Genomic DNA, 20,044 nt, shown 5'->3' with positions numbered 1-20,044 from the left:
AATTTGAAAAAGCAATTAAAACAGTTGGATCAAGAAGTTCAATTTCAGGGGAATGTTTACCTAAACAGGTGTGTCTTCAAGAGCCGGCGGAATGCCAATAAGGATGGGTTATTTCATATTTCAGTTGGGAGGGCATTCCACAACACTTCTGCCACCAATGAAAAAGCCCATCTCTGGGTTACTGCCTCTGTGTTAAATACTACTACTAATTAATACCATGGAGAAACTCATAAAAATATGAGATCAGAGTGATAGCAGTCAAGTGGCTTTATAAGTTCAGGGTTGTCTTGTATTACAAATGAAAACTTTGTGCAAAACACAAAATCGCTGACTGTACCTCTGCTTTGAATCCATCTGAGGTGACAAGCTGAGTGACGGTCATCTCGTTGGCTGTCAAGGTCCCAGTCTTATCAGAACAGATAACATTGCAACAGCCTTAGAAAAGGGAAGGATTTGTCAGAACTGAGATTGAGTGTGTGTGTGTGTGTGTGTTGGTAAGCACTCAAATGCACTTGATAAGAACATAAGAAGAGCCAGGCTGGATTAGACCAAAGCCCCATCTAGTCCAGCACCCTGTTCTCACAATGGCCAACCAGATGCCCATGGGAAGCCCACAAGCAGGATCTGAACTAAGCAGCACTCTCTCCTCTTGTGATTCCCACTCACTGGTATTTGGAGCATACTGTCTCCAACAGTGGAGGAAGAACCATCAGGGTTAGTAGCAAATGATAGCCTTCTCCTCCATAAATTTGTCTAATCCTCTTTTAAAGCCAATGGCCATCACTGCCTCTTGTGGGAGCAAATTCCATAGTCCAACTGTGTGAAGAAGTCCTTTCTTTTTGCCTATCCTGAATTCTCCAACATTCCGGTTCATTGGATGGTCCCTGATTCTATGAGAGAGGGAGAAAAACCTCTCCCTCATACTACATGGGCGAGTTTAAACAATTGCATTGGAATCAGTTTGACCCAAAGTTAGCAAGTCCAGGTTTAGAAGGCCCCACTCCCATGACCAGCTTCCTTGGACGTGAAGCTCTTACCTAGAGTTTCTACAATCGGCAGCTTCTTCACAATGACTCGTTTCTTGGCCATTCTCAAGACGCCCAGTACTAAGGTCACCGTGACCACGATGGGGAGGCCCTCTGGGATAGCCGCCACTGCTAAGCTGCACACACAGAATCATTTAGCACTGGTGTTATACGCCACCTTTGTCACTAACTCCTGTAAGGAAGTATATGCACGCATCAACTTGCTCTAGTACCCTGATCTTGATGTGCATTAAGAGTTGCCTTTTCACGGATATTCTCCCCCGGACACTTCAGACAACACCTGAGCTCCTGCTCAGTTTAGGGGAAGGGCCATAGTTCAGTGGTAGAATATCTGCCCTGGTTCAATCCCTGACATCCATAGGCCAGGCTGGGAGAGAACCTTGTATAGAACTCTGGAAAGCCCGTGCCAGTCAGGTAAACAATACACTGAGCTAAATGGATTTCAGAATGCATATTTCAGAGTTTGGTGTCCAGAAACACAGCCGTTAATTCTGAGCAGAAGCATTAAAGTCTCAGAAAAGCCTTGGGATCGAAGGCAGACAGTTATTCTTACAGGAACAGATGACACACAAACACGAACACAAGCACAGACATTTAAGCCAAACCTTGACATTAAAGTGGAAGGTACACAAATTCCTCTCAGAGATGCATTAAATGAGCTCATTTGTGGGAAACGCAGATCAAAGAAACGAAAAGCTGCGGAAATGGAAGATCCTGGGCACGCGGTGCCAAGCACAAGCACAAGTACAAGCACAAATGGGGGGGCAGAGAGAGCCGAAGCTCTGGTTCCTTTAAGATGCTCTACAAGAGCAAATTTAGGCAAACCGCCTGACAGATTTACCATGGGATTAATAACAAGTCCTGGAATGAATAAAGTTGTAGAAATGGATCCTGAGACACTTTATTTGACATGTGTTCAACCAAAGTTTGAGTGAATAAAGTTTTGAACTGTACTGAGATGTAATTTTGAACTGTACTGAACTAAAAATGTATGATGCAATGTACTGAAATGTATTGCAAGAGGTATTGTAGAAATGTATTACTGTATGACTATGTATTGTGGAGATATATTGTTGAGATTTTTTTTGTAATTGACAGACATGATGGGAAAAAGGGGGGCTTGTTGGCATGAGGCCTAGTAGTTTTCCATCAAGTCTGCAAAACTGTAACTAGGGGGGATTTACGTCTTAGCCCAGTCTGGGAACGGACTGCCAAGGCCGTTGCTATGGTAACCATCTGATAGACTGGGAAAGTTCTAACAGAGTCTGTAAGTTGTGTCTTCTGATTTATGCCTCTGATCTGTGAGGCTGGTCTTCTGAATATTGCCTCTGAACTGAGAGGTTGTCTTTTGTGTTTACCTTTGGAGAGAGATGTACCAGAGGGGGGGATGACTGAAGAAACTCTACATGTATTTACTCTTAAGCCTTAAGCCATAATGTCTTAATAAAAGACTCTTAACATGCTCTAATGTTCTGAAGAAGTTTCTTGCTCAACTTAACTCCAACATAATGTATGCTGTTTCACGCAACAACGCACACTCGCCAACAATTGTCTCATTCATTATAAGGCATTGTGTTCCTATGCCTCTTCTCAATGGACTTTGGTGGATGCCTATCGCACACGTAGAAGCAGGGCTGTTTGCATTGTGGTACCAACTTTGTGGAATGTCCTCTCAAGGGAACCTACAAGGCCAATATATCTATTTTTTCAAGAAGGCCTTTAAGCTTAGTTGTTTGGTCTGATTTCTTTATATGTTGACTCTGAAGTACTCTTGAAGAAAAAAGTTCTTTTTCATGGGGTGGGGAACCTCCCTCCCCCACAAAAAGCTCACATTCTTTTGCAGGAAAGTGGGCAAAGGTGTGTAGCAGCAGCGAGTGGAACCAAAGCCCAAAGTGGGTGGGACACACCCGAAATACCAGGGATAAGATTTAGGGGTCTAGTAAGAGAGACGTGGCTCATAAACTAGAGGTCTCCCTTCCCTTGTCTCTCATGAAAATATTTTCTGTCTGCCATCGAAAAATAGAAAGTTTAAGGGCCAGACTGACAGAATTGATAGAGAATTCCATAGCCTGGGTGCCACTACTGTAAAAGCCCTGCTCTGTGCCTCAGAGCTCAAATCTTGGTGAACAAAGAAATACAGAGCAAGGCAACATCCATACATATTTGGGGATCAAGGCACGGTGCAGGAAAAAAAGAAAAAGACTCACTGAGATGGCTCAAGCTTTGATGTACTTTTCATTCAGCAGCGTCGACACTTTCCTACTCTGTTTCTTTGCAGTTTCCAGGAAATCTGTCTTTCCCCTTCTAAATACTCAGTCATCTACGTATGTCTGTAGAGACTTTGTCACATGTTGCTAGCCTTATCTGCTGCAACTCTTCTGCCAACAGTGATTCTGACAGTACAATTCTCTGATGCTATGGACTCTTTTTTCCAGGTATTATGCAAACAGATGGAACATGGAATTTGATAAGAGCGCCACCTACCATATAACCTATAAAGACGTGTTGTGCCAGCTCTTCAATGGATAGGGAGATATGGCCAGCAAGGCTAATATCTGTATAGAGAGGTCAACGTTTCCTTGCAGGGACAGAAGTGGGGAAGGAATGCTGTCCACTCACACCATCCTCAAGACATGCCCAAACTGCTTTTGAAACTCGCCTAATATAGGCATTGAGCTCCTGGATTCAAGTATGACAATTTCTCCTAAGCAGTGATGTATGCCATGCAATTAAACAAGGGACTCTCAGTTTGTTTGCCTTTTTGTTGTTATTCCTATAAGCAACATCTTCAGCCAGGGTCAAACTGACACAGGCAGGAAGCAAAAACACAAAGTACAGGACTTCTTGATCTTAGATTACCCATCTTCCCTGAGGAGATTTTTGCCTTTGTATTGCTCAATATTTCTCAAACAGCAGGCCTTCAAGCCGCAGAGCAAACCTTTCTTTAACTCAAGGCTGGGGAAACAGTGGCAGTCTAGATGCTGCCATAATACAAGTCCCATCGTCCTGAGGTACTGGTCCCACCATCCTGATAATTGGACATGCTGACTGGGGCTAATGGGATATGGAGTCCAACAACCTTTGGAGGGCCACAGGTTTCCCAGCCCCACTTTGGATGTACACTTCATTGAAATTAACAGTATACAGAAATATATTTCAAGTGGTTACAACCATCTCCTGATCCCTCTTCAGACATACAGGTGGATGTGTGTGGGGAGGGGGCACACATCCAGACACCACCACCCCCTGCAATGTCCCAACATGCTGTGCTCTTGACTTTCATTCAACCATCGTTCCCAATCGAAGGTGTGTGAGGGGGGATTCCAACTGCTCAACATGCCCAAGGCTAGAAAAAGATACACATAGAAAAGGCACACAGTTTGATCCCTTACATGCACTCTTAGACACCAGAAGAGGACTCTAATTACAAACTAAAGTCTTTCCAAAGCCTATCATTTTTACCCATTGTTAGTGGTGGGTAGTGGCTCCATGTCAGTGCAGCAGTGGAATCCACTCTGGGTTTTAGTCCAACCTTTCAGTGAAGCACCTTGGACAGTTCCTTGACAGTTTGAACTAAAACCCAGAGCGGATTCCACTGCTACACTGACATGGAGCCACCAGCTGCCGCTGTCCATTATACAACATAATCAAAAGTCATTAAATAAAAAGAAAGTGTAATGTGTGTACTATCCAGTGATATTTTTGTGAGTACTCACTGGCACAGTGGAGCATCGCCTCTTTTTTGGTTTCCCATTGCAGCCATTTTGTGCTGGCATCCGCAGCACTTTTGTCAAGATATGAATACTGGCATCTCCTTTTTACCAAAAAACTCCCACTGTGTGTACCTGTCTGTCTGTCTCTATCAGAGGTAAGGGACTTTTTTCAGCTGTTCGGGGCAACTTTGCAGGGGCCACACGCCAGTGGTGGGCAGGGCCAGAGGCAAAAAAGGAACATTTTACCTTTGTACAATAGACTAGTTCCTACACACACTCCTTTCTATCCTCCATCCGGACAGGCAAGAGGCATTATCAGAGTTCAAGGACGCATTCCAAGCAGATAAAAATGCCCAAGGAAGGTACAAATCAGGGCTGGTGAGGGGTGTGGCCCAAGGGCCAGATAGAGAGGCCTGGAGGGCCATATTCCTTACCCCTGCTCTCCATACATGCTGTATCTATATTCGGAGAGACAGAAAATATGCACACACACTGTTTTGGGAGCAGTGTATTTCCTGTTTTGTTCTCCTTCCATGAAAATAAAATACATTTCCAGTTCTCACCTGACTCCAATGGTGAACATGCCAAGGAGGTGTTTTCCCTGCAGCCAACCAATCAGCATAAGTAAACCTGGGGGAGGGGGAAGCTAAAGTGGTTACATCACAAATACATTTGGGAACAGGCAGGCTCTCAGCGGGCGGGCACGGGGTTGTCTCCAATGTGAGTTCTGCTCAGGCCACCAGACATTTATTCCACTTTAAACAGGCATGGCTTCCCCCAAAGAATCATGGGAAGTGTAGTTTGTGAGGGGACTTGAGTGTTATCAGGAGATTCCTATTCCCCTGACAGAGCTCCAATGGCCAAAGTGGTTTAACAGTCAGCCCCTCTTCCCAGAGAATTCTGGGAAATGGAGCTCTGTGAGGGGAATAATGGTCTCCTAGCAACTCTCAGCACTCTTCACAAATTTCACTTCCCAGGATTCTCTGGGGGAAGCCATGACTGTTTAAAGTGGAATAAATGTCTGGTGTGGATGTAGCCTCAGAGTAAACCCATTGGGTTGTAGGCAACTAATCTTTACTCAGAGTAGACCCACTGAAATTAATGGACCTAAATTAGTCATGGCCATTCATTTCTATGGGTACCCTGAGTAAATGTTAGTTGGACACAACCCAAAGAGTCTACTCTGAGTAGAACTAACATTGGCTACAATCCTGTGTCCATAACGAACATAGGTCCATCAATTTCAGTGGATCTACTCTGAGCAGAACCAACACTGGATACAACCTAAGGATAGGGGTACACACCCGCTAGCCCCAACCCCAATGACCTCATTTGTCTCATGCCTTGTCCCAGTCCCCAATCTGTCCTGTGTTGTGTGGGGAAGGTCTGCAGGGAACTTCTACTCACATTTGCTTGAACACAAATAGACTCCTCCTGGGATCCCTGACCACACGGTGGGGTCTACTTAGATCCAAGAGAGTGGAAGTAGAAGTCCTTGCAGATTTTCCACATGCAACACTGGGAAGGGGGGGGCTGGGGGATGATACCAGTGGGGTGTCATTGGGACAGTGGAATCCACTCCAGGTTTTAGTCCAGACTTTCAAGAAGCTGTCTTGGTTTAAGGAGCTCAAGCATCTTGGACAGCTCCTGAAAACCTGGAGTACCCTAGTAAATGCATTTTTGTACACATTGGCTGGAGAGTTGTACTGCAAAATTTGGAGAATTGCAAATTTTGAAGGGATGGGTGTGTTTTGGTTTGCAGAGTGTTTCAGGAAGTGCACAGTAATTAAGTTCACCTTTAAATGCAAACTGAGCTGAATTTCTCCCCTGTCCCTGCTACACACACAGAGGGTCTCTCTCAAAAGAATGGTCCCCACTGGCATGCAAGAACAGGTTCTTTAAGAAGTTGTGGATTGTTAAGAAAAAAGCATTTAGCAAAACTCACCAATGATGCCAAAAGAAACTAGAGTAAGCTGTTTCCCCAATTTATCCATGTTTTTCTGCAGCGGAGTCTTGGGGGTCTTGATGTAAGAGGGAAGGGAAGAAATAAAAATCCTTTTGACATAGAATCAAAGTTTGACCTTATGGATGTTAGCCTACAAAGATCTTTGCCCACATTCCCTGCACCCCTTCTCACCTCTTCCTCTTGCATCATTCTGAAGACCTCCCCAAACTGTGAGTTTTCACCTGTTCCAATGACAATGCCCTGAACAAAGGGAAAGAGAGCACAGATGATTCTTTAATACAGATATCTGTGTACCACCTGAATGAAGCACATGGACCACCAGTGATTCACGGACCACAATTTGAGAACTCCTGCACTTTCTCTGTATCATGCATAATTTCCCACACTTCTGTCATGTTAGCTCTTACCCACTTTTCCTCCAAAGTAAAAAGTCCCAGATGCTTTTCAAAAAGTGTCAAATTTTGACTGTAAACTCCTGAAAGAGTCAGGAGCACACTTTGAGTTGCTGCTGCTAGTACACACCCTGGCTTAAAAAAACAAAACAAAAAACAAACACACACCCTTACTAATGGACTACTTATGGATGATGGAAGGAGGTTATTTACCACTCACTTTCCCCTTGCCGTATCGCACGAGGGTCCCCATGAATGCAACATTGGTGAGGGTCATCAGGTCTCCAGCTTCTGCTAAGATGCAGTTGTTCTTGCTGCAGGGCTCCGCTTCTCCCGTGAAACTAGACTCATCCACTAAGAGGTCTGTAACCTAACAAAAGTGAGGGTGAGTGGATTCCCATCCATTTCATCTCTTTCCTGTTTTGCAATTGTTCTCTGTGCTGTGCCCCACTCCTCATTAATTATGGTTTAACTCGGAGAATTTATAAAAATAATTCTGGACCTGGAGCACACCCAGATTGCCACAGCTTTTGGTGAATTCACATATCCACCCACCCTTGGTGTGCACATTGATAGAATGCTCCAAAAAAGGTAATCATGTGATTCCATCAGTCTGGTATAGTGGTCTGAGTGTTAGACTGGGAATTTATATTGAGTCAGACCATTGGTCTGTTTAGCTCAGTGCTGTCTACTGTGACTGGCATCAGCTCTCCAGGATTTTAGACTGGGATCTTCACGGCAGGTGCACAGGGCTCAGTTCTGTCCCCCATGCTCTTTAATATCTATATGAAGCCGCTGGGTGAGGTCATCAGGAGTTTTGGAGTGCGTTTTCAGCAATATGCTGATGATACGCAGCTCTATTTCTCCTTTTCATCTTCTTCAGGTGAGGCTGTTGATGTACTAAACCGCTGCCTGGTCGCGATAATGGTCTGGATGAGAGCTAATAAACTGAGACTCAATCCTGACAAGACTGAGATGCTGTTGGTGGGGGGGTCCTCTGCCCAGATGGTTGATGTCCGACCTACCCTAGATGGGGTTACACTCCCCCTAAAGGAGCAGGTCCGTAGTTTGGGGATCTTATTAGATCCGCTCCTGTCTCTGGAGGCTCAGGTAGCCTCGGTGGCACGGAATGCATTCTACCAGCTTCGGCTGGTAGCCCAACTACGACCCTATCTGGACAGGGAGAACCTTGCCTCAGTTATCCATGCTCTGGTAACCTCTAGATTGGATTACTGTAATGCACTCTACGTAGGGTTACCTTTGAAGACGGTTCGGAAACTTCAGCTGGTGCAGAATGCTGCAGCCACAGTTCTCACTCGAACTAAAAGATCTGATCATATAACACCTGTCCTGGCCCAACTGCACTGGCTACCAATACGTTTCCGGGCCAGATTCAAAGTGTTGGTTCTTACCTATAAAGCCCTTAGCGGTACTGGACCGCAATACCTGATGGAACGCCTCTCTCACTATGAACCTACCCGTTCGCTGCGCTCGACATCGAAGGCCCTTCTCCAGGTTCCAACTCACAAGGAGGCCCGGAGAGCAATAACGAGATCTAGGGCCTTCTCGGTGGTGGGCCCCGAATTATGGAATGCCCTCCCTGACGAGATACGCCTCGCACCTTCTTTGATATCTTTTCGGCGCCAGGTAAAGACCTACCTCTTTGCCCAGGCATTTTAGTCTTAGTTTTTAATTTTAATATAGTTAATTAATTGTAACTTTTATTAATTTTGTCTTAATCTGTTTTTAATGTGTTTTTATACTTATATGTTGCAATCTACATTCGCTGGTTTTAAATGTGGTTTTATCCTGTTGTACACCGCCCTGACAGCCTGTTGCTATAGGGCGGTCTAAAAGTGCAATAAAATAAAATAAAATAATAAAAATGATGCTCAATCTAGTATCATTGTATCATCTCAACCTAGTTTTGGACTAGGAACTGGGAGACCTGGGTTCAAATCTCCACTCAGCCATGAAACTCACTGGGTGACCTTGGGCCAGTCACAATGGTCGCATCCACATCATACAATTAAAGTACATTTAAAACACACAGTTTTCCCCAAAGAGTCCTGGGAACTGTAGTTTGTTAAGGGTGCTGGGAATTGTAGCTCTGTGAAGGGTAAACAATAGCCCTTAGGATTCTTTGGAGGAACCCATGTGCTTTAAATGTGCTTTAAATGTATGTTGTGGATGTCACCAGTCTGTCAGCCAAACCTACCTCACAGGTTTGTTGTAAGGATAACATTGGGAGGGGGAGAATTGTGTATGCCACCTTGAGCTCCTTAGAAGAAAGGTGGGATATAAATTCAATAACTAACTAACTAACCAACTAACTAGCTAACTAATTAACTTAATTAATTAATTAATTAATAATGCCATTGCATAACAATTTATTCTGTGCAGCGTTATACTGATGTTCACATTTACATCAGTAAATGTGATGTGTAAATGTGATGATATAAAGATTGCAGATTTTTTCATAGAGTTTTATCAATACAGATACGAGCACCCTTAAGGGAATAGTGAACATAAAAAAAGGTCTTTGCCTAACACAGAGAAGGTGCTAGGTGAGCCTCTCTCGGGAGAGAATTCCACAGCTGGGGTCCCACTGCCAAGAAGGCCCTTTCCCTGATTGCCACCCACTGCACCTCCAATGATAAGGTTACCCAGAGAAGGGCCTGAGAAGGTGACTTAAGTGTATAGGCAGGTATGTGTGACAATAAGTATGTTGTAAGAGGGTCCAGTTGCTAGTTCTCAATGAAACCTTCAGAACCATAAAGACTAGAAACACAAGACGGCAAACTGAATTTTGTATCAAAATGCCTAATGGAAGCACCCATGTATGGAACACGTATGGCACTGATCCAATCACCCATCCCTTACCTCTGTGAGCCTGATGTCTGCAGGCACTCTGTCTCCCATAAAAAGGCACACGATATCTCCAGGCACAAGCTCTCGAGCGAGAAGGTGTTGTAGTTTCCCCTCCCTCATACTGTTTTTTCCCCACCAGAGAGATAAATACAAAGAAATAGCATTGCATGAGAAAAGCAGAGTAGCTGAAGAGGACTGTTGAGAAGATGCACTGTAGTGCACATGAACATCTCAGTTGTCTTTTCCATTCACAGCCCTTTCTGATCAAGAGAACATACCTGCTTGATTGCTTTGATCTGCAGAACTAGCAGTTTGACAAATGCTACATAACAGGTGTGTGGGGGACCTATGGCCCTCCGGACATTGCTAGAGTACCATCAGCCCTAGGAAGAATAGCCAGTGGCTGGGAATGGTGGGAATTGCAGTTCAGCAACATTTGGAGAGCCAAAGCTCCTCTACGCCTGCTGTATAATATTTGTTCCACCCTTGCGAGAAATCTATTCCCTGGAACTCCCTGCTTGTTAATATTTGCCTAAACTTCATTGAAATCCACCCAGGCGGGTGGCTATCACTACACCTTGTGGGAGAGAATGCCATAGTTTAACTCAGAGCTTGGAAAAGTTACATTTTAAACTACAACTCCCGTCAGTCCCAGCCAGCATGGCCACTGGATTGGGCTGATGGGAGTTGTAGTTCAAAAAAGTAACTTTTCCAAGCTCTGGTTTAACTTAAGCAACTCATGGTCACAAGATGTGATGATGACTTAGTTGGCTTTTAAAGGGAATTCAAGCCATTCCAGAGGATAAATCTATCAATTTATATTTACATTATCTACATAGAAGTTCCAGGTTCAGAGGCATTATTATGCCTCAGTTCGCGTGCTTGGGCGGTGGGAGGAGTTGGGTGTGTGTATTACCTTAAAAACCTCCTTGTTGGTTCTTGAAGGCATCTAGTTATCTATTGTTGGAAGCATGATGTGTTCAGGACCTGCTCAATCATTAGGCAAATTAAGTGCTTTGCCTCAGGAGGTGGATTAGGTGAATGCTGGATTATATGGACCTTTGGGTTGATTCAGCGAGGCTCTTTGTATGGGAACAAGTGAGCAAATTCTGGGTGTGGGGCTCCATCCTTAAACACTTGACATTTGGGCTGGCAGTGTCAACCACCATCAATGTGTCTGCAAGCCAGAAGCATGCAGGAGAGCTAGTTCTGCCTGCACATCTCAGTCCGCTTGGAAATTTGACCAGCTCTTGTTGAATTTCATTTATTTAGATTTCTTACCCGCCGAATACCATAAGGTCCCAGGGCAGGTTACAACAATAAAAAGATACAGTTAGGAAACAAATAAAACAATGACAACCATAAAACAAGAAAAGCCTAAGAACAATCCCACATTTAAAAGCAATGCAAACTTTTTAAAACAAGCCCACTTATAAAAAAAAACATTTAAAAATAGTTCCAGTGCAGATGCAGGCTGAGATAAAGACTGTTGGCGGGCCTGTTAAAACAGGATTGGGCAGCCTCAGATCTGGGGGCCAAATGCTGCCCTCTAGTCCTCACAATCTGGCCCTCGGAACTCTCCTGAGGCCACATCCCTCACCGGCCCTGCCTTGGATCCCCCTGGAGTGCTTTGCCTTGGTTGCAGTGCATCCTTGAATTCTGAGAATGCCTCTTGCTTGCCTACATGGGGGATGCAGAGGGGAGGGTGAGTGTGTGCAGAAGGTAGCCTACAGTACAATGGGAACATTTACATTTGTTGCTCTGCCCACTTTTGCCTCTGGCCCTCCCCATCCCTGATATGTGGCCCTCGGGAGGCTGCTCAGAATGCGGTCCTCAGGCTCAAAAAGTTACCGCACCACCTTTCAGTGCCTTGGGAGTGCAACAAGGTACCAAACCACTTGCCCTTTCTGTCTACAAGGCGTGCCGAGACGTGGAAGGAACAAGGGGGAAAAGAAAAAGCGATCAAAGCGTTTGCTGACCTTGAAAGACAAATAGGACACCCTTCCAAATTGGATGTAATAAGTACAACCACAAAAGGTGCTAGGTATTTGCATTGGCTAGGCTCGAGCAGGGTGTGTGTGTGTGTGTGTGTGTGCTTCTAGCAAAGAAGGAAATAGGCGTTGATCCATGCAATGATCCTTTAAACACACATTGTTCTAGTCAGTAAAATAAAGTACAAATGGCCGGTAGGCAAATGGAAGACAATTTATAATCTGTAAAGACACAGGTTTACCCTGAGCAAGCAGATTGTATTATTTTTTAAATATGTAGTAATTCTTAAGCCAGCCTTTCCCACCAGTGTGCCTCCAGATGTTGCTGGACCACAACTCCTATCTTCCTGACCACTGGCAGTGCTGGCTGAGGCTGACGGGAGTTGTGGTCCAAGAACGTCTGGAGGCACACTGGTTGGGAAAGGCTGTCTTAAGCCCTGGTCTGTTGATCCACAGTAAGCAGGCTCAGTTGGAATGAGAATGAGAAATTCCAGTGGGGTTCCCCTATGGCCCTTCCCAAATCAGTGGCAGCTATTGGCTCTATGTTAGTGGGGCAGTGGAATCCACTCTGGGTTTTAGTCCAAACTTTTAAAGTTCAGGCTAAAACCCAGAGTGGATCCCACTGTCCCACTGACATGGAGCCGCCAGCCGCCATTGTTCCACATGTTGCTGGACTCCAACTCCCATCATTGCCTGATCCAGCAGCAGATGGCACTCACCTGACCTCCAGCCATCTGTGTCGCTGCTGCCTACCAGGACAGCAAGGGGGAGGAGCAAGGAAACAGCGAGGCAAGACTGGTGCAAATACACCGCTGGGAGCACCAGATTGGCTTTGCCGGTGCGTTTGCCCCATGCCAACTTCACTGCCCCCTGCCCCTCCTCTCTCTACCCCAGTATGCAGCAGTGATGCAGGCAACTGAAGGTCAGGTGAGGACTAGCACCTCCGCATTGCAATCCACATCTCCTCTGACCATTGCCCATGCTGGCTGCGGCTGGTGGGAATTGGAGTCCAACAACATCTGGAGGGCCACAGGGTTTCACCAGCCCTGGCCTGTTGGTGCCGTCTCTTCCCCTCTGTCATTTTTGCTGACTGCTTGCATATCGTAGAGAGAGATCGTGAGCAAGGAAACCGCAGCGCCTGCTCTTTCTCCTCAGTTCTGCTCACAAGACCATCTCCTCTGGGCCAGAAGGCCAGCAAGCCAACACATAGTAACAGCAGCAGAGCCAGAGGGCTGTTGGCAGAGCTTGGAAACGTTACTTTTTTGAACTACAACTCCCATCAGCCCAATCCAGTGGCCATGCTGATTGGGGCTGATGGGAGTTGTAGATCAAAAAAGTAACGTTTCCAAGCTCTGGCTGTTGGTAATGGCCTCTCCAGTAGGGCATTATTATGATGCAAGCCCTGACCTCCTCTCAGGCCAGACCCTGTGCAGGGCAAGCATGGACAGCTATATAAGAAAGTAGAGATCTGATACTGCTTCAGCGACATTTAAGCCACATCCGTGCTATACATTTAAAGCAGTATCATACCACTTTAAACAGTCCTGGCTTCTCCCAAAGAATTCTAGGAACTGTAGTTTGTTAAGGCTGCTGAGAGTTGTCAGGAGTCCCTCTATTCCCCTCACAGAACTACGGTTCCCAGGGTGGTTTAACAATCAATCCCTCTTCCCCGGCTGAGCTGGAGATCTGTCTATTCCAAATTCAACTCATCTCAGTGGATCTTGGGTTTGGGTTGCTCCCTAAGTGAACAAATGGTCGAAGTCAGTTTAAGGCAGATTCCTATGTCACTGGGGAGAATCACAGAGTTGGAAGGGACCCTGAAGGCCATCTAATCTCACCCCTTGCACAATGCAATCAATAGCTCAGTAGGCAAGGACATGCTTTGAATGCGGAAATCCCAAGACACAGTCACTTGCATTTCCAGTGAAAAAAGATTTCTGGTATCTGGGGTAGGAATGAACTCCTGTTGGGTTTTTGGGCTGAGGACCATATTCCCTCATGGGCAGCCATCTGGGGGCCACATGCCAGGGGCACATGGGGCCAGAGACAAAAATGGGTGGGATAATGGAGCTGGCTCTTACTTACGTATAGTAGGTTACATTCCTGCTACTCAACAGCCTGAGGTTTCTGCATCCCTGCAAGACGTATTATCACAGGTCAAGGACATTCCAGCCCAGCAAATGCACTTGAGGAGGGTGTGGAGCCAAACCAGTGAGGGGTGTGACCTCAGGAGAGTCCTTAGGGCCAGATTTAGAGGTCTGGAGGGCAGAAGTACATGAAAGGTTGTCACACAGAGGAGGGCCGGGATCTCTTCTCAATTGTCCCAGAGTGCAGGACACGGAATAATGGGCTCAAGTTGCAGGAAGCCAGATTTTGACTGGACATCAGGAAAAACGTCCTAACTGTTAGAGTCATACGACAATGGAACCAATTACCTAGAAAGGTAGTGGGATCTGACACTGGAGGCCTTCAAGAGGCAGCTGGACAGCCATCTATCGGGAATGCTTTGATTTGGATTCCTGCATTGAGCAGGGGGTTGGACTTGATGGCCTTATAGGCCCCTTCCAACTCTACTATTCTATGATTCTCAGGTTCCCTACCCCAGTTACAGACTAATGATCCGAACACCATAAGACTACTTTGTATGTGTAAATCCGGCTACGAATCTTGCTCCAGCGGCATTCATGATTGTAAGGATCCCCCGGAAACACACAAACACAGTTTTGCACCTCCAGACATGCATGAAGAAAGCTGCTGGGCACAGCAAAGATAAAATGTATGGATCTTTTAACAATAGGATACTTACCAATTACACTCTGGGGGGACTAACTTGTTCAGTTCCTCCAGAGATTTTTCAGAGCGGTGCTCCTGCGAAGAATGAAGCACAACGCTGGTCAATGCACATTTGTGCCTGAATGGAAAATCACCCACAAGTGTCGCTTATAGGAAAAGGCCTTACCTGGATGAAGGCCACAGTCACCACGATGATGACAGCCTAAACAGCAACAACAGTGGAGACAGGTAAATGAACACGGTATATTGTCATGTGCCAATGGAGACTGAATGTTTATGTTTATCTCAGGCTTACACTGGAACTAGACATGATGAGTGATGGGGAGGCTGTTGTCAAACGCATGAGCCCCATGCTTCCTGCTCCGCTTAGTCAGTGGGGTTGGATCAACTCCCCTATGAGGAAAGGCTGCAACATTTGGGGCTTTCTTGTTTAGAGAAAAGGCGAATAAGGTGACATGACAGAAGTGTACAAAATTATGCATGGCATGGAGAAAGTGGATAGAGAAATGCTTTCCTCCCTCTCACGTAACACTAGAACTTGGGGGCTTCCAGCGAAGCTGAATGTTGGAAGTTTCAGGACAGGCAAAAGAAGGTGCTTCTTCATGCAGTGCATAGTTAAACTATGGAATTTGCTCCAAGAGGAGGCAGTGATATCCACCAACTTGGATGGTTTTAAAAGGGGGATTTGAGAAATGTATGGACGAGAAGCTACTAAGCTTCTACGTATGCTCTACGTTCACACGCGGAGGCAATATGCTTCTGAATACCAGTGACTGGAAACTGCAGGAGGGGAGAGTGCTCTTGAGCGTAGGTCCTGCTTTCAGGTTATATAGGCATCTGATTGGCCACTCTGAAAACAGGATGCTGGACTAGATAGGCCACAGGCCTGATCCAGCAGGCTCAACAATATTGAACAAGAGCTGATGGGGACTCACATCTAGATGCTACCGGATGTTTGTGGGGGAGACAGGAAGAGGAGAACATGGTTGCTGTGCATGGCTTATAATAGCTGTTTCTGGCTGGAGAGGTGCAATTTATTTATTAAAAGTGGGCTGTAGCCAGTCATTCTCAGAGTATACCTAGTAATAGTAGTGCCCTATTATAGGGCAGAAGGGCGGGATAGAAATATTTTAAATAATAAATAAATAAAGGTATGGGATTGTGTGTAGGTTGGGTTGACACACCTTTGGGTATGGCCCCACACCCAGCTGGAATGCAGCCCGCAACAGTTTTCCACAGGAGCCCATTGCCCGAAAAAGGTTCCCATCCATCACTTAAAATCAGGTGTTGACTGTCCCAGTGGGTTGTGCACCAGTCAGAGTGATGACCAACCAACATTATTTTATTTGGGTTATCTTGCTTAAATGTCAATCCTAATTTCTTGTGGGAGGGGGATTGATTCTTTTTTGACTGCAATGTTTTCTTTTGATTGATTTTTGTTTGACTGTAATGTTTTCTTCAGAATCTTATAAAGAAGTTGAATCAATCAATAAAAAAAGAAATCAGGTGTTGAGCGATTCCCCTCTCCCAAAAATCCATTTCTTCACTTCATATTCTTCTCCCTTCATCAGTACTATTGAAAACAGTCCCTAGTTCTGACATCTCTAAGATAGAGCACTCAAAAGAAAAGAAACTGCGTACCATTGCAATACTCACGGCGTCTTCGTATTCTTTCGTTATTACACTTACTAAAGCAGAGGCCAGCAGCAAAAGGATCAATGGGTTCTTAAACTAAGATGAAAGGGAAAAAAAAGGTGCCAGGGGATTTTTTGCAGTTCACAGTGGGAGAAAAGCTGTCACACACATCATGCCCAGAACTAACCACCTCTGCTGGCTCTAGGTTCTCCCCTTCATCTCTGGGTACTTTGTTGCTTTGCCCTAGAGGAGTAGGAAGCATCAGGCCCCCATGTCTCTCTATTTGGCCCTCAGAATTCTCCCCAGGCCCTGAGAGTTTTCGCCTGGTTGCAACATGCTTGTGGGCTCTATTAATGTCTCTTTGTCTGGATGGAGGATAGTGAAGGGTGTGCAAGGGTGTGCAGAAACAAGCCTATTGTACAAAGGTAAACGTTTACATTCATTGCTCTGTCCAATTTTGCCTCTGCCCACCCCCCATCACTGATACCCAACCCTTGCAAGGTTGCCCAGAAGGGAATGTAGCCGTCAGGCTTAAAATTATTTCCTTCCCCTTCCTGACCTCTACACATCCTCACAGAGGTGGCTGGTGGCTCCATGTCAGTGGCAGTGTCTGCTCCGGTGTTTAGTCCAAACTTTCAAGGAGCTGTCCAAGGTGCTGAACCTATTTTTGAAAGAGTTTCAGTACCTTGGACAGCTCCCTGAAAACCTGGACTAAAAACCGGAGCAGATTCTACTGCACCACTGACATGAAGCCGCGATCCTCAAAGCATCTTTGAAGCACTCAAAGTAGAGGAACATTGACTTGTGGTTAAGGGGTGGAACCTGGAGGCAAGAGACAACCACTGGTCGGTGTACGGGCACAGTATGGCTCAGGATGGAGCTCAATGAACATGGGAGTATAGCTAACCTCAATTACTCATAGATTGCTCCTGTTACAACAAAGACAGGAAGAAAAGGGAAGAAAGGGGAGGAGCAAAGCCTACAGAACCAACAAACATTTTAGAGGAGGAATCAGCAGAAGGAAGAACAGATTACTTTTCTATCTATCTATCTATCCACATTGGCTCAGGTCACTTGTAACGCATGTTGGTGCTTTCCTCCCAACATTAACAATACCATCTGCAGGCTACTTTAATCATGGAAGGACTTGAAGAAATTGTTGAACAAACATTCATGAAGGTTAGAGTATCACCTCTCATTCATTTGAAGAGGACCTGAAAGGGAAGACTTCCTGGTGGGTGTTTTTTAAACACACACACACTCCCCTAGGCTAGATATGCCTGTTTGTTATAAATCAAATGTCATTACTCAACCTAACCCTGGAGGAAGGGGCAAGCTACCTCACCCCTCCAAAAAAATCCCACAATCCACCAAACCCTTCCCCACCAATATCCAAATTATTTTCACCTGGTCTAGATATTTCTTCCATACTGGCTCGGTATTGTCTATTACAAGTTCATTCCAGCCGTGCTTGATCCTCCGATGCAGCACTGACACTTCAGAAAGTCCCTTTTGTATATCCACCTGAGGGGGCACAAGGATACTGTTTAAAATCTGCATGGAGGGGATCTTTTTTAAAATCCCCTTGAGTAATCTGTTAGGATTGCATAATGAGGAGCCAAGGTGACCTTGTAACCCTCTCTCTCTCATGCCACCCTTTTGTCTCTCTCTTTTCACCACCCCTTTTCTCTCTCTCTCTCTTCTACCTCTCTCTCTCTCCCCCTTCTATTTCTCCCCTCCCTTTCTCTAATTTCTTCTTTCCTTCCCACCTGCATGAAATTTGACCAACGGTCTTCGGTCAGAGGCTCCCCACGCCTGGCATAAAGTCATCCTGGCAAATTGTACAGCAGGATGAAAAGTACATTTTAGTAAACAAACAAAATTTGACAAGACAATGTGTCACGTGTAACCCATCTAGCTTCTGAGCCAGCATGATTTCTGTGTGCGTGTGCATGTGGGATGAGATGTGAAACATCACACTTCTTTGCTTTTTAATTTCTGCAATATTACAGATCCGCAAGAAGGGGCTGGAGATAATTCAGCAGGCACCTTCTGTTTTAACTTCCAAGCGCCTGCTGAAAACCTTTCTGTTCTGCCAGGATTATGCAGGCAATTAAGAAAATGCTTTCTTTGCAACAGCTGATCTTTGTTTTTATTGTATTCTTAATGCTTTTTATTTGATGGTTGTTTTTAATGTGCTGTAGATTGCTTTGATGTTTTCAACAAAATAGCGGTATACAAATACTTTTATAAGGAAATTAAAAAACTGCTTTCATTTTCCCATTTGACAAAGGGGAAGGGAGAACCCATTACACAAACAGCAAATTTCTCACTTCCCTGGACACAGTTAAAATGTTATGACTACTGATTAGGTCAGGGGTTCCCAAACGGCGGTCCTAAACCACCGGTGGTCCACGGCGCCTCTGTGGGTTTGTGGCTGAAGCTGGGAGATGCCACATCCATCTCAGTGAATGTATGTATTGATTTTTAATTGGATTTTTATTTCTTCTTCTGTATTTTATTGTATTACAATTTGAATTCTTTATGCAGTTTCAAACTGTACTGCCATAAAAATACAATCTATAAGAAATAAAAGAAGTGATACAAATACAATTAAAATTCACAGCATCTAGCACAATGCATTGCAACAGGAAGAAAAAAAATCAATAAGTGGTCTGTCAAGAAAAGACCCTCAGAAATTTTCAAGCCGTCCATGGGAAAAAATGTTCAGGAGCCACTGGGTTGGGTGAAAAGAATCAAAATGGGAACATAAAAATATTATGTTCTCTTTCTAATCTTCTTCCTTGGTTCAGGGGTGTAGTTGTCCAGGGGGGTCTTAGATCTCCTACGTTTTTTGGAGCAGGGTCCCAGCATGGTTCCTATGTCTCCACCATCCTACAAACTAATAGGCATGAAAAGGGTGTATGTTAGTCACTGAGAAGAGTTTTCTAACATGCTTTCTTGTCCTTTCCTGCTGATTGGAGCCAATCAGAGAGAAAGGAGGTGAGTCAGCCATTGAGAAGACTCTTCTCAGTAACACTTTCCTCTTTCATGCTGATTGGCTCCTAGGGGTGTCTGTTGTTGTGGGAGAAGGCATTAACAAGGATCTCATTCCCAACCAAGCAACAATAACAAGGGGGGAAGGGGTGTGTGTCTGTGACTATCATGAAGGGACCCTGCACTTCTGAATTTGCTACTACACTACTGGCTAAGCATGTTTGCAAACATTCCCTGATATCATAAACAGTTCTTCCAATAGGGAGGCAGCATTTACCCTATTATGAATATAAGATTGATTCAGAAATTGATGCCAAGAGACAAGAAGATGCCTGTAACCCACACTGCTTTCTTCTGAAGTGTTTCTGAAATGTCTCCGTGATAGTTTTGATGGTGCTTCTTACCTGCAGCATTTTTGCCAGCTCATCTGCGTGGCATTTGCAAGCCTCTTTGGGTGGGAGGGCCATTACGCCTTTCTCCTGTTCCACTGACTTTGGTTCAGTTTCTTCTTCAGGCTGTATAATGCAAATAAGTAAATTGTTGGGTGATGCAGAAAATGTATTTATTTATTTCCTGCATTTATATCCTGCCTTTCCTCCAAGGAACTCAAGGCGGTGTACATGGTTCTTCCCTCCCCATT

The 20,044-nt window shown here is 45.0% G+C and overlaps 1 protein-coding gene across 1 annotated transcript in view; it reads right to left on the bottom strand.

Moving 5' to 3' along the window:
• Positions 1–20,044, bottom strand: part of ATP2C2 (ATPase secretory pathway Ca2+ transporting 2) — a 53,667-nt gene that overhangs the window by 20,610 nt on the left and 13,013 nt on the right. Inside the window, exons 2-13 of the mRNA XM_061594687.1 lie at positions 19,809–19,919; positions 17,815–17,931; positions 16,414–16,503; positions 14,939–14,974; positions 14,786–14,847; positions 10,001–10,109; positions 7,338–7,487; positions 6,897–6,965; positions 6,705–6,780; positions 5,323–5,389; positions 1,038–1,162; positions 338–435 (exon numbers count right to left, since the gene is read on the bottom strand). Coding sequence (XP_061450671.1) covers positions 338–435; positions 1,038–1,162; positions 5,323–5,389; positions 6,705–6,780; positions 6,897–6,965; positions 7,338–7,487; positions 10,001–10,109; positions 14,786–14,847; positions 14,939–14,974; positions 16,414–16,503; positions 17,815–17,931; positions 19,809–19,919 — 1,110 coding nt within the window. The remainder of the gene's footprint in view (positions 1–337; positions 436–1,037; positions 1,163–5,322; positions 5,390–6,704; positions 6,781–6,896; positions 6,966–7,337; positions 7,488–10,000; positions 10,110–14,785; positions 14,848–14,938; positions 14,975–16,413; positions 16,504–17,814; positions 17,932–19,808; positions 19,920–20,044) is intronic.

Source organism: Rhineura floridana, chromosome 13, assembly GCF_030035675.1.
Source record: "Rhineura floridana isolate rRhiFlo1 chromosome 13, rRhiFlo1.hap2, whole genome shotgun sequence".
NCBI lineage: Eukaryota > Metazoa > Chordata > Lepidosauria > Squamata > Rhineuridae > Rhineura > Rhineura floridana.
The sequence above is the reverse complement of the archived record's forward strand: the minus strand, read 5'-3'. Positions and strand labels throughout refer to the sequence as shown.